At 47.7% G+C, this 26,481-nt stretch overlaps 1 protein-coding gene across 1 annotated transcript; it reads right to left on the reverse strand.

Moving 5' to 3' along the window:
• Positions 1–782: 782 nt before the first annotated feature.
• On the reverse strand, positions 783–24,841 carry CPNE9 (copine family member 9). Its single transcript, XM_033141419.1, has 14 exons — positions 24,763–24,841; positions 22,466–22,569; positions 21,344–21,448; positions 20,331–20,372; positions 17,005–17,080; positions 9,657–9,710; positions 8,550–8,611; positions 7,251–7,297; positions 6,537–6,718; positions 3,285–3,412; positions 2,234–2,336; positions 1,858–1,915; positions 1,455–1,528; positions 783–1,341 (listed from the first exon to the last, which is right to left on the reverse strand). The coding sequence occupies exons 2-14, from the start codon at positions 22,555–22,557 to the stop codon at positions 1,189–1,191; spliced, it is 1,176 nt and encodes a 391-aa protein (XP_032997310.1). The 5' UTR covers positions 22,558–22,569; positions 24,763–24,841; the 3' UTR covers positions 783–1,188.
• Between the last annotated feature and the right edge of the window lie 1,640 nt (positions 24,842–26,481).

The raw sequence follows: 26,481 nt of genomic DNA on the forward strand, positions 1-26,481 counted from the left end.
TTTCTGAATTAAGCAATAACATGAAGAAAATAAGCTTTGCCTTCTTTGTCTCTGTTGCCAGTGCTGTGGTTTCTTGTCCAAAATCCCCACATCCCGGTGGCTTCTTCAGATTCATTTTGTACTCGGGGCTGCGGTGGAGTTGCTATCAGTAAACTGAATCTTTAAAAAGCCCTGCAACTTTAATAGTTCCCAAAGTGGGATAAGCAAGAGGCCTACCTCTTGAGCTGGTCTTTAATTGGGAAGCATAGCCTGAGATGGCAGAAAGCCACAACCCCAGAGCCGGTTCACCCCACTGGGACAATTACCCTGGAACATCATAGAATTATAGAACTTCGCAAAGTTGGAAGGGATCCTAAGGGTCATCTAGGCCAACCCCCAGCAGTGCAGCAGGAATCACAGCCAACGAATCCCTGACAGTTGGCCATCCAACCTCTGTTTTAAAACCCTCCAACGAAGGAGAGTCCGCCACCTTCCAAGGTAGTCCGTTCCACTTTCAAACCAGCTTTTGCCGCCGGAAAGTTCTTCCTGACGTTTAGTCGGAATCTCCTTCCTTGTCATTTGAACCCAGCGGTTCGGGTCCTACCTCCCGGAGCAGCAGAAAACAAGCGCGCTCCATCTCCCATTTGACAGCCCTTCAGATATTTGAAGATGGCTATCGTATCATCTCTCGGTCTCCTCTTATCCGGGCTAATGATACCCAGCTGCCTCAACCATTCCTCACAGGGCTTGGTTTCCACAATCCCCCCATTGGCAACAACAACAACAACACACGCACACAAGAGAACCTGGGACCAAGGATGGTTTATTGTCGATAACCAGGCAGAAACAGAACTCGGTGGCCCCTTATTTAGCAAACCTGAAGAAAAACATCGTCCCTGGTTGCCCCCAGCAAAATGCTGGCTTCCTTCTAAACTCCTTCCTGGTCCGTGCCCCTTGCCAAGGGCTGGCTTGTGAACTCTGGTGCCATCCCTTGGGAGATTCTGGGTGGGTTCATGCTTTTGTGCTGGCATCTCCGAGGGCACCTGTGCGAGGCAGGGAGGTCACACCCCGGCCCACCTCCCACAGAGAGAGCTGTCCCAGCCACCCGGCCCATTGGGGACAGCCAACGTTGCCCAATTGGTAGGAGTCGTCTCAGTCCCAGCCGGAGCGGAACGCCCTCATTGGCTCAGGCTACGGCAGAGGGCGGAGCTACTGCGGACTAGCAGAAAGGGGCTTGATGTCGCGGGTCTTCATGTAGGAGAGGAGCTGCTCGGGGATTTCGGCCAGGACGTCCTTTGCCAGGCGTGCCATGCTCAACACGTGGTTCCCAGAATGGTCCACGTAATCCCGGAACGGCACAAACTGGGCGGAAAGAGAGAGAAGGGGGTGGGTGTTTGGCCAGATCCCGTCCCCACACCCCAAAAATCCACACTTTGGCATCACCGATCCATCCATGCTCTCTGGAAAAGAGTTACCTGCACAATGTCTCTCTCAGCATAGCGCCCCCTGGAGGAGACTCGCACTTCATCTCCGTCCAGCTCTTCCATAGCTGAGGATCACACAATATTGAATTACTGCTAGGATTCGTTGCCATCCTCCTTGGGCCGTTGCCCAAGTAACAGGGTACCTACGAAAGGACTTCTTCCCTGCATGCAACCCAGCTCCATGAGGCCCTAGTTATCGGCCTCACAGCATGGCTTTCGGTGGTAGGCCCTCTCGCTGCTTTGTGCTTTGGCTCACAGGCGTGTGCGAAGTGCCGAAGTGTAGCGAGCCACCTACTTTGCCGTCGTGTCACCCTGTAGGACCGGGCTGGTCCAGGCCCACCCAACACAATTCCTCGTTGCCCCATAACACATCTTGGATCAGGGCAACACTTACCCAGAAAATCAGCCGGCCCTACTCCCACGATGATGATAGACATTGGCAAAGACGAGGCCTGTGGGGGAGAACGGCATTGTCTGAGGTGCATCCCACATGGCGATTTAGCGTGGGCATGGACACGCCGAGCCGGATCGAGGCCGCGAGGATTCCTGCACTAATCTAAATCCACACATTTGCAGCTGTGTATGCACACATGCAAAAACATGTTTACGTACAACAGCAATGCACGATGGACATTGCTACATATCTTGGCTGCATGAAGGCACTTAAGGTGACACTGGGAGCTTCTTTCATGCCTCCCCTTAAGTCTTGAGGGTGTTCCTTTTCTTCCCACCCCCCTCTCCCAGCATGGAAAGGGAGAGTTTGGACTCACGCTGACAATGGCTTCCTTGGTTTGCAGCATGTCAGAGATGACTCCGTCCGTGATGATGAGCAGGACGTAATATTGGGACCCATCGGTCTCCTGGGCTGCCAACCTGGGGAAGAGGGAGAGTTGAGAGGACCAAGAAGAAGAAGAAGAGTTTGGATTTGATATCCCACTTTATCACTACCCGAAGGAGTTTCAAAGCGGCTAACATTCTCCTTTCCCTTCCTCCCCCACAACAAACACTCTGTGAGGTGAGTGGGGCTGAGAGACTTCAGAGAAGTGTGACTAGCCCAAGGTCACCCAGCAGCTGCATGCGGAGCAGTGAAGACACGAACCCGGTTCCCCAGATTACGAGTCTACCGCTCTTAACCACTACACCACACTGGCTCTCAGACATGCCTTGCTTCTTCACCCCTTCCCACTGCACTATGGAGCTCTGCGCACCAAGCAAACAGAGTTCTCAGCCGGAGAGTTGAAACAGAGGGTATTATTTGTCAGTGTTTTGAAAAAATAAAAAGGTTCTGGCCTCCTTTGCCTGGTGTTCGGACCCTTTGCCTGGTGGTCGGCACAAAGAGTCCTTGAGAAAGAGTACTTTGCAGAATCCTGCTTTTATTCTTAAAAAAAAATCTTCTCCAACCACGACCAACAGCTTTTACACATATCAAACTCAGCTTCGACCAACCCACCAACCACAAACACCCAAACAGATCATCCTATGCATATCCTATCCTAAGCATATTTGGATGAAAGTTTGCATGAGTCATGCAGGCTTTGCTGATTCATTGTAGGCCGCTGACTCATGCTGACTCAGTTCCTTTTGTATTAAAGAAACAGCGGCTAATTTTTAAGCTGTGACATTATTATTATTATTATTATTATTATTATTATTATTATTATTATTATTCCCCGCCCATTGACTTTGGTCTTGGTGTTGCAACAACTGAGTCTTGGAAAGACCAATTCAGAGATGTTCCACTCCCAGCCCAACGCAAGGCTCCCGAGAGGAAGGAGGGCAGGACCTTGTTCGGCGTGCGCTGCTTTCCCAGTGCCCACTTACCGTGCCACCTGGTTGATGACTGGTGCAAAGTTGGTGGGTCCGTATAGCTGCACTGTGCGTAAGCTGTGGAAATAAGATTCCAGCACTCCCTCGATGCCCTCGCAGCTGGGGTTGTCCGGGTTGTGATTCTAAGGAAAGAACAGTGCCGTTTAGCAAACATGACAGATCTTATAGGAAGGGTGGCACATGGATATTTTTTTGCCAAAATAACCCCAACAACAGCAGCAGCAGCAGCAGCAGCAGCAGCAGCAACAACAACAACCAGTAACAGATCAACCCAAAGCCAAGATCTGCAAGATAGGATCTGGTGGATCTCTGGCTCAGCCACCCAGTTCCTACCACCGTTGGGCTATGGCAGTGTAGCTCCCTCATCCTGTCTTAGCTAGAGCTAAGATCAGTGGACCTTACACTAGCATAAGCTCTGAAAAGCGGAGAGTGGCAGGGATTTGACCAGGCGGCAGGGGGACTTATGCTGGACCCTAAGTCTGAGCTTGTCCACACTTCTGCTGGTTCCGTGCCTAGAAAGGCATGATTCCGAGTGGATTTGCGTTTGCCCTTCCAGCTTTCCCCTGGAGAACACTCTATTTACCACTGAATCAGAACAAATGGCAACCCACTTGTTTCCCCGAGGAGAATGCGTCAGGGCAAATGGAGGTGTGGACACGCGCCCCCCCCCCCCGTTCAGCTTGGAACTAACCTAATGGAACTAATGCTTGCCCAAAGGATGGCGTTCAAAACTCTTATTTCAAAGGCTTGCTTTCCCTTTATGGGGCTTAGGACAGCTCAGCCGGCAGCAATCCCAGCTCCAGAGTTTGGATCGGGTGTACTTTATTGAAGGCAGTGCAAATTAGGCTCACTTCCTTTGCAGATAATTCCTTGCCAGGTGTGAAACTAGGCTTTTCTTTCACCTGGGTTAAAGACACAGTTTGGTGCCCCTGCCACACACAGGCTGGGAGCCTCAATGGTGCCCCTCTGGAAGAAGAAGAAGAAGAAGAAGAAGAAGAAGAAGGGAAGAAGAGTTTGGATTTGATATCCCGCTTTATCACTACCCGAAGGAGTCTCAAAGCGGCTAACACTTTCCTTTCCCTTCCTCCCCCATAACAAACACTCTGTGAGGTGAGTGGGGCTGAGAGACTTCAGAGAAGTGTGACTAGCCCAAGGTCACCCAGCAGCTGCATGTGGAGGAGCGGAGACGCGAACCCGGTTCCCCAGATTACAAGTCTACCGCTCTTAACCACTACACCACACTGGAGGCTCCACCCAGGGCAAAACACCCGGCTAGCTCGCCTGTAGCTACGGGTGTCCTTGCGCATTTAAGAAGTATTCGGAGGCATGAGGAATGGAGACTTGGCGCGTGTAAAAAATTTAAGCTTCCTTCCCCCCCTCAACCCACAATCTGGTTTTTGTGCTGTGCTGCAGAAGCTCAGCCACATGCATTTGTAGATTACCTGTGCCATGTTTCATACTGTTAAGCACTACAAGCCATAGAAAACAGGCGGTGAGCAAACAATATTAAGGATCCTTCCACCCCGTGCCTCACACTACTAAACTTTTAGAAAGAGGGGGATTGAGGGGCCTCTCTTGGAAGACAAACCCTGAGCTGGAAGACCTGCCCCACTAACTAACTAACTAACCACAGAAAAGTGAGCAAGGTGGCTTCATTTATTTGGTGTTGCTCCTATTTGTCATGAAAGTGATTCCTGTGATCCAGAGATAAAACTTGGCATTGGAAACAGGTTAGAGGCCTGAGCCCTGGAGTTCTGGCACAAACTCATTGCTGCATCCCATCATCTGTGCTAGTCTTGAAAAGGATTGCAGCACTGACCAGTAACTGGAGCGAAGGGGAAGGGAAACGAAGCCAGGAAGTTGGATGTGAACAGTTGGGTAACTATGGATGCAGGTTAGGCGATTCATGTCATAATACAAAGGGAGATACAGAGTGGGGTTGTTGTTGTTGTTGTTGTTTTAAAGCTGGTTTGATGGATATCGACGTCCCTTATAAGGCTGCCGGTTTGTTGTTGAGTTGCAACATGCTTGTTACTTACAGGAGGGCAAAGGCTTCCGCAGTGGCTCAGAAGCGGAGTGTGTTGTGTGTCGCAGCTAGCGTAGTTATTGGCAACAACCTTGAATCTTCTTACTCTTGCAGATCCACCAGGTGTCATTAAGAGAGCAAGCAGCAAGTCTTGACTACATGCTCTGAATTTCTTTTTGGTATCTATGTAATACTCTCCCTGCCCCATTCTGGAGGACCACTTCAAAGTTCCTAGGGTGAGATGTCTCGGCAAACCATGTAGCTAACCATGGTGCCGCCATCACGGATTTTTCAAATTATTTGACAACATTTATATACTGTTTGAATGTACAAAAAAAGCAAGGGGGGGGAACCAGCACCAAAAACCAAACACCTCAAAGCGGTTTACAACAATACAAAATAAAACAGTATTATAATCCATACAAAATTGGATTGCTGTTGTTGTTGGCATCCATCTTGGGAGACAATGGAGGTACCATATTAGGAAAATCAGGGGTTGCTGAGAAGGGCCTCTTTAACCAGCATATTTTAAAGGGAAAACTATATACAGTGGTACCTCGGGTTACATATGCTTCAGGTTACATACACTTCAGGTTACATACTCCGCTAACCCAGAAATAAGGCTTCAGGTTAAGAACTTTGCTTCAGGATAAGAACAGAAATTGTGCTCTGGCGGTGCAGTGGCAGCGGGAGGCCCCATTAGCTAAAGTGGTGCTTCAGGTTAAGAACAGTTTCAGGTTAAGAATGGACCTCCGGAACGAATTAAGTATACATAACCAGAGGTACCACTGTATTATGAAACTCAGGAGCCCCAGGCTGGTAAATTTGGCTCTGGTTAAGACGTTCTTGATCTCCGTCGTCAGGGGGAAAAGAAAATCAAGCACAAAACTAGGTACAAATGACTTGACTGTTCCACAGGCTTTCCATTAGATCACCTCAACACTGACCATTAATGGTCCATGGAGCTCAGCCTGTGAACCTCTGAGGTATACAGTGATCAAGAGATTTCCCTAAAACCCGACTCCACAGGTATGCAAACAACTGCCTCATAAGTCAGGACAATGATCCCTCTAGCCCAGTCTTGCCTTTCCTGACTTGGCAATATGTTTGCTACTCCAGAGGCGTGCAAATGGAGACACCAGGGATTGAATCTGGGGCCATACACACAGCAGGCCCCTCCAATCATTGCAACCAGGGGGGGGGGCGTGTTTCCCACCTACCAAAGGGAACTGGTGGGACACCTTGCCGTCTGGCGGGACTTTGGCTCCAAAGCCGTAGGCAGGGAAAAGCTTGTCGCTGTCGTAGTCCTGGATGATTTCTCCAACTGCCTTCAGAGCCATAGCGTAGGAGCTGAGCTGGTAGGGGCTCATGTAATGGAGGGAGGTGGGCTGGGAGGGAATCCCTGTGAAAAGGCATTTGGTCAGCCTCCAGAATCCCACAACCCCATTCCCCCAGCAATTCAGCACCACGGTTTCCCCACAGGCCGTACACACAGCATTCGGAAACCCATATCAAAAAGGCAGCAACCCTCCGCCATCTTGGCTCGGCTTGGCTCTCTCCCTCCTCTGGGAATTCACAGAACCTTGGGTAGTTCTTCATATTTTCCTTCTCCTCCTCCATGTCACCTTGATTGGCCCAATACCTCCACTTCATTCTCCCACAGGTGAATTCCCCTCTTCCTTGACTCCTCACGCACTGAGACAATGGCATTTCTCTCCCCTCACCCTGTCCTGCGACTAATTCTGGTATGGAAGTGCGGAAGTTCTTTGCAGAAGGATTCCCACAGCCTCACATTTGAGGGCGGGGGCCAAGCAACCCCACAGAGGTGGAAGGTTAAAGATCTGTCTTTAGCCCAAGGGTCCTTGGCTGCCTGGTTACCGGCAGCTAAACTCTCCCTCTGTTCCCATAGCGACTCATGGCTGTGCTGCACTCACCGTTGGAGGCGGTGAAATCGATGGCGACGGTGAAATTCAGCTGCGTCCTAAGGGGTGGGATGGAGGAGAGAGAGAAATGGATGCTGTCATTCTTGTGAGCCCCCAACCCAAACACCCTTAGCTGTGTTCTGCCTCATAGGTTAACCCCACCAGCACCCTTCGGTCTCCTGCCGGTACCCCAAAAGCAGAGCCCCAACCTCAAAGGTCTCTGCCAGACCTCAGGCATGTGATCCTCTCAATGCCTCATGCGCTTGTTTTGTTCTGCCTTCCGGCCTAGGCCACCCTGCTCTAGTCTCCTCCTGGGCAAAACCCGAGAAGCTGTGAAGGCTGGCGTTGGTGCTTCAAGCTCTAAACAACTCAGAGACCAAATATCTGAAGCACAGCCTCCTCCCCTACAGATCCTCTCAGGGGCTGAGATTGGCCCTGATGGTAGTTCCTCTACCATCAGAGGCTTGGGCGTGGTGACCTGCGAGAGGGCCTTCTCTGTGGTGGCCCCTAAGCTGTGGAACTCCCCACAGAAGTGTGTCAGCACCTTCTTTATACAGCTTTCAGAGACTGCTGAAGACGAACCTCTTTACCCTGGCTTTTGACACTTGAGGTGTATAATTTTGGAATATATATTTTGGATATATTTTTAGGATATATATTTCTGCAATGGTAAGTTGTTTTAAATGACTAATAATAATAATAATAATAATAAAAATAATAATTTCATTATTTATACCCTGCCCACTCTGGGTGGCTCCCAACAGAATAATAATAATAATAATAATAATAATAATAATAATAATAATGCGATAACACAACAAACATTAAAAACTTCCCTAAACAGGGCTGCCTTTAGATATCTTCTAAAAGTCAGATAGTTGTTTATTTCCTTGACATCTGGTGGGAGGGCGTTCCACAGGGCGGGTGCCACTACCGAGAAGGCCCTCTGCCTGGTTCCCTGTAACTTGGCTTCTCGCAGTGAGGAAACCACCAGAAGGCCCTCGGAGCTGGACCTGTTTCCAGGCTGGACGATGGGGGTGGAGACGCTCCTTCAAGTATACAGGACGGAGGCTGTTTAGGGCTTTAAAGGTCAGCACCAACACTTTGAATTGTGCTCGGAAACATACTGGGAGCCAATGTAGGTCTTTCAGGACTTAATATTGTATTGCAAAGTGGCACTTCAGTATTGTAACCCAACCTGGGACCTTAGGGCGAAAGATGGGCGTTCCATCCATCAATAACAGGGTAGCCAGCCCCTGGCCCACCAGAGTCAGGGCGCTAGGAGGCACCCAAGCTTTTCAACCAACGCACCCGCCTCGAATGTAGTCGACAAAGGTGAATTCCGACTGCACTGCGAAGGACAGCAGCGTTACCTACCGGAAACAGAGAGACAGAGAGAAAAAACAACATGTGAAACACATGCAGTCAGAGAGGCAACTTGGAGGCTCTGTTCTGTAGCAGCCTAATGGTGTTTCTAGACTGTTGCTATTTGGGGAGTGGGATTTGACCACATGCTGGCAAATTCAGGTTGCAGAATTACGGTTGACCTTGCACAACAAGCTTCCCCCCCCCCAAAAAAAAAAGATTTAGGGTATTTGTGATAGGGAAATTGAAGGGTGAATGCACCAGAAAATTTGTGGGATTGCCCTTGCATGTCTAAACTCCCCACCGTGTTCAACTCACGAGTCCTGCCAATGGAAGCCCACAGAAGGGTATCTGCCAGCTCAATGGGGCATTCCACCCCTCTCCCCCCTCCCAAATTGGCTTGGGAAGGTCTGGGGAACCCCCACAACAGCCTGCGGGGCAGGAGACGGGGGGGGATCATTCCATCCAGCAACCAGAAAAGCTTGTGCCAGGAGAACATTGGCCATAATGCTGAGCTGAATTTCTCCCGTTGTATTTTCAATGCATGGCGTGTGACACTCTTCACACGATGAGCAACTGTGCAAACCACTTTTGGGAACGTAAACAGGAAGTTGGTGATGGGGGGGGGCAGGGATCTGGACCCTGGGGGGAGGAGAAAGGGCTTTAAACCTCTGCCCACTCCGTACAGTCCTGATCCAGATGAGCTTCCCCTGTGACCGGAAGGAAGGACTGGAATTTTTGTCCCACCTCCCAAAATAACACAGGAATCTTAGCAGCCCACTCCAGTTCACCCTATCATCTATGCTCTGCAGCAGGTTAGGGTACCTACACTCCTCTAGATGTTGATGTACTCAAAGTCCCATAATCCCTGATCGCTGACCCACAGTGGTTGAGGACTGATGGGAGTTGTAGCCCAGCAACATCTGGAAAGCCGTGAGATTTTCCATCCCCCGTGTTACAGGTTCAAGTCAACCCCTTCAGCAACTGGTGCTGGTGCTTAACAATTCAGGGTGTGGAGGGAGAGGGGAAGAACATAACATTCCCCATACTTACAGTCCCAGAGTTAATATATTTCTTTTTCTTGCATTTCTTCCTAGGATTAGAAACCTGGGGTTGAAACAGAAGAACAAGCAAAGGTGACTGTGTTGCCACCTCTCCAGCCACCATTTTGCCTCCCAACAACCGCCACCAAAATTATATCCTTTGCAACCATTAGATTTCATATTTGTGGCCATTATCATAACCTCAACTCAGCGACTGCACAGATTGTGGAATTGCAAGGATCAAACAAACAAATAAAAAAAGCCAAACCCGGAAAGCCAAATCCAATCCGTTATACAAAGTAAAAAGTTATCCATCTTTTCTTTTACCAACCATCTTGGACACTATAATCACCAGGTGAGGACTTGTGGGTGGTCTTGCCTGGTTGATGATTAGCTGTGACAGGGCCTTTTTAGTGGTGGCTCCCCAGTTGTGGCATTCCCTCCCTAGTGAGGTGTGCCTGTCTCCATCATTATTAACTTGCATGGAAAACCTGGAAGTATTCCTGCTTCCCCCATGATCGTTGGATAGAATGGTGTTTTTAAGTGCAGTTGCTTCCAGAATGATTTTAACTGAAACGGCTTTTAGATATTTTTAACTGCAAATTGCTTTTAGCGTGTTTTAGCGGTTTTAGAATATTGTTGCTCCGTTTTTATTTTCAAATGGTGCATTTGCTTGCCACCCTGGGATCTGTGGGCGGGATACCAATCACTGTTGGCATCCATCTGTCTCGAGAGAGAAAACGGATGGCACCTCCAAGGGTGAACTGCCACATTAGCGTTATAAATTCAATAAACAGCAGCAACAATAAGTAATTTCAGACTAGCAATCACCAACTGACATTCTGTAGTCTTGTCCATGGTTTCATTTCCGTCTAACTCATGGGTAGGCAAACTAAGGCCCGGGGGCCGAATCTGGCCCAATCGCCTTCTAAATCCGGCCCGCGGATGGTCCGGGAATCAGAGTTATTTACATGCGTAGAATGTGTTCTTCTATTTAAAATGCATCTCCGGGTTATTTGTGGGGCATAGGAATTCGTTCATATTTTTTTCCAAAATATAGTCTGGCCCCCCACAAGGTCTGAGGGACAGTGGAACGGCCCCCTGCTAAAAAAAGTTTGTTGACCCCTGGTCTAACTTGTTCCGGCTTAGTCAAATGTTGCAAGCAGATTGCTTGCCTGCAAGCTCTTCAATGCTGCTGAGTTGCCACTTTTCAGTTGGAAAAAGAGCTCAAATGAAGGTGCAACACAGCACAGTTATAGTGATACAGTATCCAGCAATATCCAGAAGATTGCCAGTTCAATCCCTGGTATCTCCAGGCAGGGATGGGAGGATTCCCTGCCTGAAACCCTGGAGAGCCACTGCCAATCAATGTAGACAATTCTGAGCGCTGTGGGCCGACGGCCTCAGTCATAGAATCATAGAGTTGGAAGGGACCCCAAGAGTCATCTAGTCCAATCCCCTGCAATGCAGGAATAACTACTGGGTAAGTGCAGTGCTACCTTGGTTCTCAAATGCCTTGGTATTCAAACAAATTGGAACCCAAACACTGCAAACCCAGTAGTAGCCTAAGTGTTCCGGATTGCAAACGTTTTTAGGAAGCCGAACATGTTCCATTTTGAGCGTTACGCTTCCGTTTTGAGTGCCACACTTCTGCTGAGTTCTGTCTGTTATTGCTATTTCTTTTGCGTTTTTTGTTTTGCTTTTGTGACTGGGTGGAACCCAGTTCAGCTACTGATTGATTGTGTGACTGCAAATACATTGTTTATTGCTTTCATTTTATGGATCAATGGTCTCGGTAGATAGTAAAATTCATGTTAAAGTGCTGTTTTAGGGGTTGTTTTGAAAAGTATGGAACGGATTAATCCGTTTTGCCTTACTTTCTATGGGAAAGCGTGCCTTGGTTTTGGAATGCTTTGGTTTTGGAACGGACCTCCAGAACGGATTAAGTTTGAGAACCAAGGGACCACTGTATAAGGCAGCCTTCTACGTTCCTAATACAGTGGATGCTCGGGTTGCGAACGCAATCCGTGCGGGAGGCGCATTCGCAACCCGCAGCGGCCGCAACCCGCAGCGCCACATCTGCACACGTGTGGGTTGTGATTCGGCGCTTCTGCGCATGTGCGAAGCGCGATTTAGCACTTCTGCACATGCGCGAGCACCGAAACCTGGAAGTAACCCGTTCTGGTATTTCCGGGTTCGGCGCAGAGCGCAACCCGAAAACACGTAACCCACAGCGTTCGCAACATGAGGTATGACTGTAACTGCTCGTCTAAGTTGGTTGTGAGTCCTGGAAGACATGCTCCTGCCTTGCAGGCCTTTTTCTACCTGGCCTGGGAGCACAGAGCCCTGATTGACTCCAGCTACAAATGCTGAGGCTGCTGAAGAGGACAGAGACTCTCTTGGTTGCCTTTTCGTGCAGACACAGCTCATATGAGCATCCACAGCCCCTGCCATGAACCACCATTAGCAGGATTTGCAGCTACAGTAGCAGGTATGTTCTGTGCTTATGAGAGTATTTTATTCTTTTGCTAGTTACAGTGTATTATATTTGACTTCACTTAGTGATGCTTTCTTTTGGAAATGTTTAAGATAATTCTTTTGTTAACTTTGCTCTGCTAAACGTGCATTCTGCAGTAGTGTGTATGTGTGTGTGTGTTTTTTAAACCATTTAGGATAATATTTTAGTTTCCTGTTAATTATGTTTGAATGAATGTTAATTGTATTTAAATGTATACTTTGTATTCGGCTTTCTTCAGTAAGGTTTTATTCTGGATTTTTTTTATTTGCTGTTTTAATGTAGGTTGTAAACTTCTTTGAGATTTTCTCCCCTTAAAAATATAAAGTACCTGTAGTATGGAAATGAAATGAAGAAGAAGAGGAGGAGGAGAAGGAAGATCTGTCCCCGTGATCAATATTTTTCAATAATTTCTATTCAAAAATTAGTCCTGTCTAGGAACAGGAAACTTTAGTAAGAAGCAGGGCAGATGATGGGTGTTGCAAAGGCTTTTTTGAGGGGTGGAGAGAGGGGATGATGAGGCCCAAAGGAAGGATGTCAGTTCCAAACTAGATAGAAGCAACTGGGGTATGGCTCAAAGTCTGCTTGTAGTTTCACTTAAAGGAAAGCAAATGTGTTATTCCGAGTTGCTGGAGAGATTCTGAAAGTCACATCTCTTTGGGGGATTTTGTATATAAAGCGATCTATAACTCAAAATCAAATCAAACCTTTATTGCTTATCTAAGATAAGCAATATCTTTATTGCTTCCCAGTAGTAATGTACGGAAGTGAGAGCTGGACTATCAAGAAGGCTGATCGCCGAAGAATTTATGCTTTTGAATTATGGTGCTGGAGGAGACTCTTGAGAGTCCCATGGACTGCAAGAAGATCAAACCTATCCATTCTCAAGGAAATCGGCCCTGGGTGCTCACTAGAAGGACAGATCCTGATGTTGAGGCTCCAATACTTTGGCCATCTCATGAGAAGAGAAGACTCCCTAGAAAAGACCCTGATGTTGGGAAAGATGGAGGGCACAAGGAGAAGGGGACGACAGAGGATGAGTCTGACCAAACTGCGAGAGGCAGTGAAGGATAGGGGTGCCTGGCGTGCTCTGGTCCATGGGGTCACGAAGAGTCGGACACAACTGAACGACTAAACAAAAGAGCTATTGCCAAATTTAACAACAACAACAACAACAACAACAACAACAACAACAACTCAAAATATAATGAAAACAGAGTAAGAAGAGTGCAGTGTCTGTTGCAGCATCTGATCGAATGCAGTATCTTTTGCAAGGAGAATAGCTACAGAACTTTTGCTTTACTACCCCAAAATAAATATTTAAAAAAGGATCCTGCTCATTTACAATTCGACCCAACACTTTAGCAACAGAGTCGGCAGTCCCTTTTCCTATCTGACATCCTTCATCCACCTTCATTATTCTAAATCATGCTGGCAATCAATCATAGGGGATTTGGCTCATTCCTTTTTAATAGACAAAGCCACTACTAGAAATCCAGATAACTCAAAAGTGATCCTGTGGGTCTGGTTTGCCAGCAAAAGAAAAAAAAAAGAGAGAGAGAGAGAGAGAGAGAGAGAGAGAGAGAGAGAGAGAGAGAGAGAGATGAGACCAGCACGTCCTCTCAGATCCAGACACTTTTCTCCCACAACCGTTTTTTGCTTTAAATTCCTGTCTAGGGCAATTATCTAGATTGCAGTGCAATACTGATTGTAATGTGTTTCCTTCTGGGGGGCCGGCAGGCAGCTTCCTCGAGCATCCCGACCCTCTTCTGTTTGTGGGGCAAAATACACCGTGTGACCCCAGACCGGTGCTAGGAATACAGGCAGATGCCCCACTCAGCTACCATTTTAAGAATGCTACATGAGGCAGGATGATAGGGCTAAATCTGGTGACAGTCAGGGTCTCCTCCATGCCCCCTGTGCCCATACTTTTTGTCTCAGTAGCAGAGCGGGCACTGCAAATATATCCGCTGGCCATTTCAGATTGCCACAAGGGGAGAGCTGCCGCCTTGCAAATAGTTTATATGTGGAAATAGTTCCAGATCACGGGGCCCTAATTCAAGGAAAGACGCACTCCAGCCTGGCTCTCCAACAAGTCACTAGCCAACCCACCTTCTTGGCTGCCTCCTTACAGACCCTGTGACCATCTCATTCAGGGGTCGGCAAGGTTTATCTTGCCTGGGCCAGATCGGTTCCACGGAGATCCCTCCATGGGCCGGATTGTGCACGTGCATGAGCACGCGCACGCCCCCTTGATTTCCAGCATCTGCGCAAGTGAGTCCCCGCGCTGCGCCGGTTTAGCGAAGCGCGCAAGCAGGCAGCTCAGTTCGGGGCGGTTTGTGGGCTGGTCAAATGACCTCCACGGGCCGCTTCCGGCCCATGGGCCTTAGGTTGCTGACCCCTGATCTAGTTCAATGTTGAGAACCAGCATGGTGCAGTGGTTGGAGTGTTGAACTAAGACCTGGGAGAGCAGGGTTCGAATCCCCGCTCAGCCACGACGCTCCATGTGAGCTTGTGCCTGCTACCGTTTCTCACCCTAACCTACCTGACAGGGTTGTTGTGAGGATAAAATGAGAAAGGGAACCGTGTAGATCACCTTGAGCTCCTTATAGAGGAAGGGTGGAATAGGAAATAAATAAACAAAACACACTGACGGTCAGTTGCTCTCCAGGGAAGTCTTTCTCGGCCATTGTCTGGAGATGCCAGAGATTGAACCGGGGACCTTTCGCATTCAAAGCTGATGCTCTGCCAGCTGAGCTATGGCTGTTCCCCAACCTGGTGCCCTCCAGATGTTTTGGACTACAGCTCCCATCATCCCCAACCATTAGCCGTTCTGGCTGGCTGGGGCTGATGGGAGATGGAGCCCAACAAAATTGGGAGAGTGCCAGGGATTGGGATGGGCAGGCAGCATCTTATTTTGGGGGGGGGGGAGGGGAGAGAAACAGCTGTGGGGAAAATTATTTCCTTCACACATCCATATACAGTCGTACCTTGGATCCCAAACACCTTGGTACTCGGATGTTTTGGCTTCCGAATGCTGCAAACCTGGAAGTGAGTGTTTTTGCGAATGTTCTTTGGAACCTGAACGTCCGACGGGGCTTCCACGGTTTGCAATTGGCTGCAGGAGCTTCCTGCAGCCAATCAGAAGCCGCACTTTCGTATCTGAACATTTTGGATGTCGAACGGACTTCCGGAACGGATTCTGTTCGACTTCCAAGGTATGACTGTATATTACTGAACACAATGGTAACTTTTTTCAGCATATACCGTGCAACGTGGTTGCATGCTAAATATATTATCCGAAGCCAACTCTGAGCATGAGCAGAGTCCGCCTGCCAAGGCATCTCAAATAAATCTTGTTTGTTATCCCACCTCCCACCTCCAATTGCGCCAGCCCCTAATGCTCCCCTTGTTTCTCATAACGCCACAAGCTGAAGTTCGCTGTGAGCAGTTTCAGCATGATTATTTATTCCCTCTGACAGATCAGAGATGCTGGATTTTATTAAACTGCAGGCACAAACTGTGCAACATCACCCAAAGTGGTAATAATACTTATTGAGATAGCATGATCCAGGGTGGGTATGTACATGGTTTGTCCTAAATACAAAACTCAGTCAGTAGAGGCTGAGACTCTGAATCTCAGGTTGTGGGTTCAAACCCCATATTGGGCAAAAGATTCCTGCATTGCAGGGGGTTGGACTAGATGACCTTTAGGGTCCCTTCCAACTCTACAATTCTATGATTCTACAAAACAGCTGGGATGGGGGAGGAACAATGGGACTCCTGAGATTGCCAACTGGCCAGAAAAGAAAAACATCTAAGAGCTCAGTGGTAAAGCACCTGCTTTGCACACAGAATGTCCCGGGTTTGATTCCCGGCATCTCCAGGCATGGCTGGGAGTGTCTGCGACTTTAACCCTGGAGAGCTGCTGCCAGACAGTGTAGACAATATTGAGCTGGATAGATGGACCAACAGTCTGACTCAATACAAGTCAGCTTCCAAATGCAGTCCAGGTCAGACTATTTGTCTACCTAGCCCAATACTGTCTACTTGGATGGCAGCAGCTCTGCAGGGTTCTTTCCTATTGCCTGCTGTAGTTGCCAAGGAATACCGGTAAACCTGGCGCCTTATGCATGAAAAGTATGTGCTCTGACTCTCAACTGCCTTCAACTGATCAGTCTGATCAGCAGAAATCAAGCCCTGAAGCTTATTGCAGCATGGAAAGAGCCAAAGCTTATCACCTATTAATTGTTGTGGATCGAATCACCATTAGAGGGGCAGTGACCGGGGCCAGTTCAAAAGCTGGCAACTCAGAACTGTGCACAACCTATTCCTTTAAAACACATTCAAAGCATGTTCTTTCCCTCAAAGAATTCTGGGCCCTGTAGTTTACTCCTCACAGAGTTACAATTCCCAACAACCCTTAGCAAACTACAGTGCCCAAAATTCTTTGAGGGAAAGAGTGTGCTGTACACAGCCTGAAAAAGAGATCTGAAGAGGTTATGTGTGTGTTTTGTTTTTGTTTTTTTTTATTAAAAAAACAAACAAACCCACAGTGGAAACTGAATCCCGACCATGGCCTTCATTATTTTGAGCTTTCCCCCCATACCAATGAGGACTAGAAACATAAAGTTTTACAACAACAACAACAACAACAACAACAACAACAACAACAACAACAACAAACAACAACACCGTTCATAGCTCTTACAATCTGGTACATTCACAGGATTCCACTCTAGAAACACAATCTGTTGATTCAAGTTACAATTCTAGCTATTAAAAAACAAAAACAAAAACTAGCGTTGCTCAGTGTTAAGTATTTAAGTTGAAAGAAGCTTACCTCATAGACGGTGAACTGGTTCTGGGCACGAGAGAGCTCTCTGTAGCTTGTGGCAAACTCCCCGATAAAATCATGGCTGTTGGGCCGAAGAGGAAGAAGCAGTTCAGCCAATTGGTTCTGGCGCAGTCTTACACCCATGTCAGAGCTCAGCTACTTAAACATGCCTGCTTAAAGGCACCCCCGTGTTAAAACAGCTGCGCTGGTTGTCAATTCAAGCACCCCATTCGAGGTGCTCAAGTTTGTGTGCAAAGCCCTAAATGACTTGGGCACCAAACACCTGGAAGTCTGTCTCCTCTCTTGCAGACCCTCTTGGGTGCCAAAGATGGGCAGAGGGAGCCCTATTGGTAGTTCCTCCACTTGTAGAAGCTTGAGGCGGGGCATCCTTGGAGAGGGCATTCTCTGTAGAAGCTCCTAAGTGGTGGAACTCCCTTTCCACAGATGCTACATCCTGGCATCTTTATTATACAGCTTCTCCTGTGATTGCTGAAAATGCATCTCTTTGCCCTGGCTTTTGACCCATGAGGTGCACCTTTTGGGAACCCACCTAAAATCGGCAACTGAAAGTTCTTTTAAATTGTTTCTATATTGTGTTTCAATGTTGAAACGTGCCTTGGGACCTTAGGCTGAAGGATGGGTAGTAATAATAGGAATCGGAATAATTCCAGAACACCCAAGCATCTAGCTCCTACTCCCCAAGACAATCTCTTTTTCCATTGCATAATTTTAATTCACAAAAAAATAAGAAAAATCAAATTAACAAATGTCAAGTCAATAAGCATCTTATCCAGCCGTATACACAAACTTATTCAAACCTATACAAAAATTTAATAAAATTACAGTACTCTTTGTTTGTTTGTGTCGTCCTTTAACCCGGTCATTTTACCCAAACCTTTTTAAATTAAAAAAAAGAGAGAGAGAGAGAAAGCTAAAATACTACTACTACTACTACTACTACTACTACTAATAATAATAATAATAATAATAATAGAAAAAAGAAAAGAAAAAAGAAAGAAAATTAAAAAAGAAAAGAAAAAATAATAATAGGGGGGGGGGAACACAAAGTCTGATCTGATTGAACATCACACTTGTTGTTTCTAAATCTTCTAATCCAACTTCCTGACAAATCCCTTTGCTTCTACCAAAATTCACTTGAATGTTTACAATACAGCAAGTTCTCCTATACAGTACATACTCTCCAGTACATTCTTCAGAAATTGGTTACTCCACTTTCTCTCCTTCTTCTTGCTTCCCTTCCCTTAACCCTCAAATGCTGGCATGGTAACAAAACTTTTATTATATTTTAACACATATATTTTGTAGACTTCCCATCTTCCAACAAATTTTTGCTTTGTATTTCCTCTAACAATCTCACCTACTTCACCTATTCCACTTCTCACCGGATCCTCCTTGCTCTTCTAGAAGAGTAGTATAGCTATGGGCCTTGAATCTCAGGGTCATGGGTTTGAGCCCCATGCTGGCCAAAAAAAGATTCCTGCATTGCAGGGGGTTGGACTAGATGACCTGTGTGGTCCCTTCCAGTGCTATGATTCTGTGAAAGGCTGCTAGACTTTAGCTGCCATCTCAGGCCCAGACAAAATGGCCATGTTGGCTGGGGCTGATGAGATCTGGTAGTCTAGCAGCAGCAGCAGCAGGCCACAGGTTCTGCAGCCCTGCTTTGTAGTTCTACATAAGCACCAGATCCTTGGCCAACTTAGTGCCCTCCAGGCTGCAGCAGATTGAGATGGTAAAATGTACCAGTCCAGAAAGCAGGCGGGGAAGGAGATACTGTTTCTGAATGCTCTCCTGCATTCAGAAACAGAAACCTGCAAGCAGGGAATTAATCGCAGCAGGGTGTGTACTGAGCTAAAACCTCTCTCCCTTCTCTCTCTCTCTCTCTCTCTCTCTCTCTCCACAAACTGCAGGTTCCTTTCAGGGGAGCATTAGAAATGGTATCTCCCCACCTGCAGCCAGAAGTGGTGCAGTTCACTCTGCCCATTTTCTCATGCATGGATCTTGTCCCTATTCAGAAAGAAAACAGAGGCTGTGGTGGTTTTTTTAAAAAAAGAACTGCACACAAAAAAACGGTAGCTACTGTACTTTCGGATCCAATGTTTTTGAAAGGGCCTTGGAAGCCAGGAAGGGGAAGAGCGGAAATATTTCTGCAAACAGAAGCAGAGAGGGTGCTCTCAGGGAGTCCTAATGCAGAGGCAGACCCCTCTGTTGCTTCAGGGCAACTGCTTTTCTGGCCCTAGGGCAGACGGATAGTGCTCTGAAGTGCTCTGCTCCTTTATACTATTCGCGCAGTACTTTCCTCACTAGCTTGTAAACCTTTTAGGCCTTTGTGCCTATTTGCAAATAATGTCGCATGTGCTACAATAGATGTCCTGGGATGGTTCTCCCTTAGCCCTGGCCAAGTCTTCCTTGCTAATTCCAGCCTCAGTTCAACAGAGAACAACTCGATTACTTTTGGATTTTTCATCTCCTGCTTTTTTATTTTTTATTATTAAACTCTGAGTTCATCAACCTGGGCTGTGACTCTCTTTAACCCCCCCAGCCAGCATGTGATATGCATGCTGGGGCTGATGAGAATTATGGCCCCGAACATCCGGAGGGCTCCAGGTTGGCAGAGGCTAATTCAAACCTAAACAGCTGCAATCCTATCCACATGTACTCGGGAGCAAACCCCGCTGACTTCAACGGGATATATTTCCAAACAATGATTCTTCAACCTCAACTTTTTTGGGCTGGTCATGTTGTTTGGATGCCTGATTATCGTCTTCCAAACAACTACTCTATTCCGAACTCAGAAATGGAAAGCGTAATGCTGGCGGTCAACAAAAGAAGTTTAAAGACTCAAGGCAAATCTTTAAAAAAAGTAGTATAAACACTGACAACTGGGAAACACTTGTCTGCGAGCACTCCAGTTGGAGAACAGCCTTTACCAAATGTGTCATGGACTTTGAAGACGCTCGAACTCAGGCCGAAAGGGAGAAATGTGCTAAGGGGAAACCCTCACCAACTCCCGCTCAGAAACCTATGTCCCCACTGTGGAAGGACGTGTGGATTCAGAATTGGCCTCCACATTCACTTACGAACTCACTGTTAAGTCAGTGTTCATGGAAGACAATCTTACTCGACTACGAGTGATCGCCAAAGAAGAAGAAAGAAAATATTCCCAAGTAAACGTGCACAGGGCTGCACTACAAAATCGCACATTTATGTGATTTATATCCTGATTTGAGTGACTGATCCTCAAAGTGACCCATAGGTTGGTTCTCCCACAGAACTAGAGAATGTTCTAGGCTACGCAGACCCCACCACCTCACCTGCCATCCCGGTCCCAGTCAAAGACGTCAATCTTCACCGTCCTGGAATGCAAGTGACAAACCAAGGCTGAAAGAAATATTACGGTTCTGAGAAGGTCCCCGACTAGCAGGGCTTGTGCTTTCCCACAACCTCTGATCTGTTTGGGTGCCCTGTGAGGGCCTTTGCCAGAAATGCTCAACCCTTGGAGTTAGCCCCGATGCCATACACAGGAACGCAGACCTTAACCCAACAATACTGCATGTAGCTTAGTATTGTCTACAGTAGCGGATAGAATCTCTCTTTAGAATTACAGGCCGGGGTCTCTCCCTTCCCTATGTGGAGATTCTGAAGTGTGGCTTGTCTCCTGTTTGTCAAGATACCTGATCATGGTTGCTGATTGCATTATCCTGGCCATTCTTTTGAAATGGTAAAAATACCCTAGTTTCTGAAACCATTGTCGCAGACCTGCCCACCCCCCTCCTATTCATACACAAAATATGCTCTTTCAACAGGATTTGAAAGATTTGTGAAAAGAATGGATGGAAGAGGGTCATCCGGTCCGTCCGTCCCCCCTCCCTCAAGGCACATCCTTCTACCTCAGAGGAAATATTTGGGGTCACTAAGACAGCCAAGATGGCTTCAGGATTGTTCCGTGTGCTAAAACAAAGTGCCTTATTGATTCCAGGGAATACAGTGGTTCTTCGGTTGTTGAACATAATCTGTTCCGGAAGACCGTTTGACTTCCGAAATGTTCAACAGCCGAGGCGCAAAAGTTTGTCGGCAAAGTCAATTGAATTTTTTTTTTTTTAAAAAAAATGCAGTGGAAGCCGTTCGACTTCCGAAAAGTGTTCGAAAACGGAAGCAGTTACTTCCGGGTTTTCGGTGTTAGACAAAACCGAAACGTTCGGCTTCTGAGACGCTCGAAAACCGAGGTGCCACTGTACTTCCCAATTTTGAAGGGAGTTTTTTTGTAGTGCGGCCCGCAATGTGTGTGAGAACCTTACAATTATCAGAACAGCATATAAACTCTGACCTGTCATAGTCCCCATTGCACAGGGCCCGCACAGGGATGGAAAACGGCTGCCACACAGGATTCAGGTTGTTCTTCACGACCTCCGTCTTGTGGCAGATGGTGAACCTGGAATCGGGAAAAGGGTCATGGCAATGGGCACAGGAGAACAGGAAGCGCTGCTGTGTGTGTTTGTGGGCATGGCGGCACAAGCGAAAAGGCAAGATAAGCATGACAGGAAATATGGGTGGCTAAGGGCTAGGACTTGGGCAGGTTGTACGATATGTTAGGGATTCATCTCATGAGCGGTTCTCCGCAACACAAGCGTCCTGTGATTTTAGCTACATCTAAGAAGAAACCATAAACCTCAGCACGTCAAGTTTATCTGCAGAGCCATATATTTTCCTTTCTACTACACACGCATTAAAAAGCATGTGTTTTGGTAACGTGTCTACCCATCTCTTGCTCCTAAAGCACCCAGCTTCCGCCCCGCCTCCCGAGAATCCTGGGAACTTGAGTTTGCTAAGGGTACTGAGAGTTGTGAGGAGACCCCCAATTCCCTTCACAGAACTACGATTCTCAAGAGTTCACTGGGAAGAGGGATTGGCTCTTGAACAACTCGGGGAACTGTAGCTCTGTGAGGACAATAGGGGGGTGTCTCCTGACAACTCTCAGCACAATCAACAAACTACAGTTCTCAGGATTCATTGGGGCGGGGGAAAGCCTTGACTGTTTGAAATGGTACGATGCTGCTTTAAATACGTAGTGCACATGGAGCCACAGTGCCAAATGGAATATGAGTAAAGCGCAGAAATTGATGTTTTTGTTTGCTGCATTGTAGGGGGGTCGGACTGGATGACCCTTGGGGTTCCTTCCGGCTCTACAATTCTATGATTCTACATGTGTTGTGTCCAGAGTCCTGGGAAATAAGAACCTGGACTCAGACCACTCTTATTAGGCAGGAGGTATTTTTTTAGAGATCCTTCCTTGCTTACAGCTACATGCAGGCTAGACCTTCCTTCCAGAACTCCCCTCTCCCTCTGCCTACTGCAAGCCTGGATCATTCTGGAATTCGTGTTCTGGATCAAGGAATGGCTCTGTCGCAAACATTACAGTTAAGGCGGGTGTCAGGTATTTCTTGCGTACGTGCCATCCTCGTTGCTGCGGTAGAAAACAAGGAAGGGGTCGGATTTGCCAAAGAAATCCTTCTTGTCCAGCTTATTCGCACACAGCTGCATGGTGATAATGTCCTGGAAGGGAAAAGCTGTATCAGACTGAGGTGGGGACATCGTCAAAACTAATATACCGGTATGCATAGCCCATGGGACTGGCAGAGCGTAAGGCAGGAGGGCAACAGCAGGTGGCGCCAGAGGCACAGCCGCAGACAATCATAGGCAGGGCCAACTAATTATTGTTTTGTCCCCGCCCTCCTCTTCCTTACAAGGGCAACACTGACACCAAGGAGGAGGAAGTGCAACTCCTGTAGCCTGGTTTTAAGTAGGCAGGCTGGTAGATGGGGGCTGGCTCACTGCGGAGCAAGTTTGGTGGGGCAGTGCCCCCATTTGCCCTCATGCACCCGCCTCTACTGGGCACAGCACTGCAAGTGTGGAGGAAATGGCGAGAACAGCATGGGAAGACAGTAGCGAGGCAGGACAGTTAGCCCGCAAATTTTGCGCATTAAACTTGAGCGCATTCAGCTTTATACATGTGGGTTTTGTTTTTTTAAGCAGGTGGAAAGAGCCCGGGGTTCCTAGGGAATTGACTTAGGCAATCTCACCCACCATTGAACCTAATGTGTTTTGACCATACAGGTGGTGACCACTCTGCGTGGGGGGCGGGTTTGTTCCTGGTCCCTGTGTACGTCGGCGCAAGGCACATAATAATACCAATTGATTTACCGCCCTATACCCGGAGGTCTCAGGGCGGTCGGTTCACAGAACAAAATCAAAATATAAAACCGCAAGATATGTTGTCAAAATAAAAGCAACAACGCAATAATCCCTCCTCAACCCCCCCCCCCACATTTTAAAAGGGGCATAGGATGTGCCATTTTAAAAGGGCATAAGCCTGCCCCACCCAGTTCCGCCCCCTTTGTGCCCTCTTCTGGGTCCCAAAAGACCCATGCGTCAGTAGTCGCGCATCATTTGGATGTGTGCAAAACAGTCGCTGCCTGTTTTTTGGCTTTAGGTGCTGTTATGTATTGCGATCTCCAGAAAGTAACCCTTGTGTAAGTTGCGGGCTTACTGTAGCGTGAGGACAGAGCCAGCAGTACAAGCTTAGTGCAAGGGGCGTTGTATTTGTAGAGTGAACAGTTCGTGGGTAGAAGAAACCGATACGGCAGGGGAAAAAGCAGAAAGAAAGCTTTATAGCCTGAAATCAAGGAGATGTCAGGTGAGGTACCTGAAGTATACTGAAGTGGCGGTCAGCATTTAAGAAGGGGCTAAGGCAGGGATCAGCAAACTTTTTCAGCAGGGGGCCGGTCCACTGTCCCTCAGACCTTGTGGAGGGCTGGACTATATTTTTTGGGGGGCGAAATGAACAAATTCCTATGCCCCACAAATAAGCCAGAGATGCACACATTCTACTCATGTAAAAACACCAGGCAGGCCCCACAAATAACCCAGAGATGCATTTTAAATAAAAGGATACATTCTACTCATGTAAAAACACGCTGATTCCCAGACAGTCCACGGGCCAGATTTAGAAGGCGATTGGGCCAGATCCAGCCCCCAGGCCTTAGTTTGTCTACCCATGGGCTAAGGGCAAGAGGGAGGGAAATGTGAGGCAGGTCAGTCGTCAGAGGCCTGCAAAATCCTGGACTCCAGTTTCCTTTTTGGACAGATGTTGCCCCAAGAAGTTGGCCTTCCTTAATCCCACTCTGCGGCCCTGAGCCCAGAGAACCACTCGGTCACCAGTTGTTGGCGTAATCGCCAGTCGGGGATAACAATAAGGTGATACCCACAAAGAGGGTTTATTTTGGGTTGTGCTCAGGCCCCCTCCCCTCAACTGCCACTTCGCCGGTCATCTATGCCCAGTGAAGAAAGCATCCTTTTAAACAGAGACAGGGAACCTGTGGCTCTCCAGATGTTGCTGGAGCCAGCTGACATAGCCAGTGATTAGGGATGATTGGAGTTGTAGTCCACAACATCTGGAGGACACTGCATTGGCTTGCCCTGACCGAAATGTAGCAGGCGTTCAAAAATCCATCTAAATGCATCGCTGCCATATTTGATTTATAGTGCAATTCTACTCTGAAGAAAGCCCTGCTGCGTTCAATGAGTGCAGATGCATGCTATACATTTAAACCGTATTCAACATGCATTTAAAGCATTTGACTTCCCCCCTCAAAGAATTCTGGGAACTGTAGCTTGCTACAGGTGCTAGGAAGGGTAGCTTTGTGAGGCAGAAACTACGGTTCTCAGCAACGTTGGGAGGCAACTCACCCGACAATTGCTGAGCTCCTCAGCGAACAGCACAATTGTGCCGCACTTCTTCCCTGGAACCCCACTAAAAGGAAAGAAAGAGAGAAAGAGAGAGAGAGAGAGAGAGAGAGAGAGAGAGAGAGAGAGAGAGGTTTAGCTCAAAAGTACTCTACATCCCATGGCTGCACACAGAAAGGCCTCATTCGTGCTGGCTTTGCTGACACTTGTGTGGTAACGTTACTGGAGTAACTGGACAGGACTCCGGGGAGAAAGTTCAAATATTACTCTGAACCGCCAACAAGTGCAAGGCCTTTGTCAGCCAAGAACTTCCCTGCCTCTTATTTGGCGCTGCAAGGAGGAAGAGGAACCGGCAGCCCTCCCAGATGTTGGACTACAACTCCCATTGTCCTTGACCAATGGCTATGCTGGCTGGGGCTGATGGAAGTTGGAGCCCAGTCCTATCTAGAGGGCCCCAGGTTCCTCATCCCTGAAATACAGCAACAAAGTGAAAGCGATCTCTTTTAAAGGCCCAGGCTTTTATCGCTCTGGTAATTCCCATATTTTAATCCCTCTGTAATCACCTTAACTAAAAGGAATAACAGGCTCTTAACAAGGTGCTAAGATGTAACTAATCCACATAAAGTGACTTTTTTCTGTGTGTGGCTGGCAAAACACAAGATAAAGAACTCAGGGCCAGAGAATTCCCAGAATGCATTGCTTCAGAACAACAAGCAGCCACCTTGGTTGTTTCTGAACATTCAAGTCAAAGTTCCCCTGAACTAGAAAACAAAAGCAGTAAAAAGAGATTAGATTGACCAAGAACCCCCAGCACCTACCTGAAACCTGCCATTTGGGTAGCATGATATGGAAAGTCACTTATATTCCCACCCCACCCCCCATCCCTAGAGTATAAACCAGGAATTGGGAGAACCTGTGCCCCCCCAGAAGTTGTTGGAATCTGACTTACATCATCCTTGACCACTGACCATCTGGCTGGACCTGTTGGGAGTAGGAGTCCCCAAAAAATCTGGAGGGCCGTAGCTTCTCCCATCCCTGGCATGAGCCTTATTAGCGGGATCAAGACCCCTCGCTTGGAGGAGACATAGAGGGAGATGGGAGCAATACAGAGGCTGGGTAGCGTGGCTTTGACAAGCCCCGTTTCCCCCGTTGCAACATGGCAAATTGACTTTAATCGGTGTGGCAGCGGCCAATCCGTTCTGACTTTGTGTATTTGGGAGACAGGCAGTGGTGAGAAGGACGCCCTGTCAAAAATAATTAGTGATGGAAGGAGCGACGGGTCCTGATAGCCTCCATTTTGCCCTTGCTGCTAGCTAAAAAGCCCCAAAGGGGGAGACACGGGTGGTTCTGGCGGGGCCCTTGCGTCACAGCAGGAGCCGATTCGGAGCAAGGTGTTTCAAGCCAACGGGCTTCATTTTGGGGGTGTCCCCCAACCTTAATGTTTCCCACTCAAATCTTCAAACCGGCTACTCAGACCCTCCAGCTCGTGTGGTCAGCAGAACGTAGCTCCAGGTTTGGAGACTTGAGATAAGCATCCCTTTCTGTCCACTTGGCTGGCATCATGGCCCTCTAGGGAGCTGGATTCTGCTTTTCACTAGGCTGCCAATCAATTAACGTCTTAATAAATCAATTAACGAGGATGCTTTGAAACGATTCGTCAATTACTTCACTTTTAAGAAAAATTAAAACACACGATTCAGAGCTGAATGAAGGTGCCCTTTC

This window comes from Lacerta agilis, chromosome 2, assembly GCF_009819535.1.
Source record: "Lacerta agilis isolate rLacAgi1 chromosome 2, rLacAgi1.pri, whole genome shotgun sequence".
Classification (NCBI taxonomy): Eukaryota; Metazoa; Chordata; class Lepidosauria; order Squamata; family Lacertidae; genus Lacerta; species Lacerta agilis.

What these genes read in the sequence shown, in the direction of transcription:
- CPNE9 (XM_033141419.1), bottom strand. Translation starts at nt 22,557, where the DNA reads ATGCAGCTGTGTGCGAATAAGCTGGACAAGAAGGATTTCTTTGGCAAA. An exon ending in TGCAATGGGGACTATGACAG is followed by an intron (nt 20,373 to 21,343) that starts GTCAGAGTTTAT and finishes CTTGCATTCCAG; the next exon opens with GACGGTGAAGATTGACGTCT. An exon ending in CGATTTCACCGCCTCCAACG is followed by an intron (nt 6,719 to 7,250) that starts GTGAGTGCAGCA and finishes GCCTTTTCACAG; the next exon opens with GGATTCCCTCCCAGCCCACC.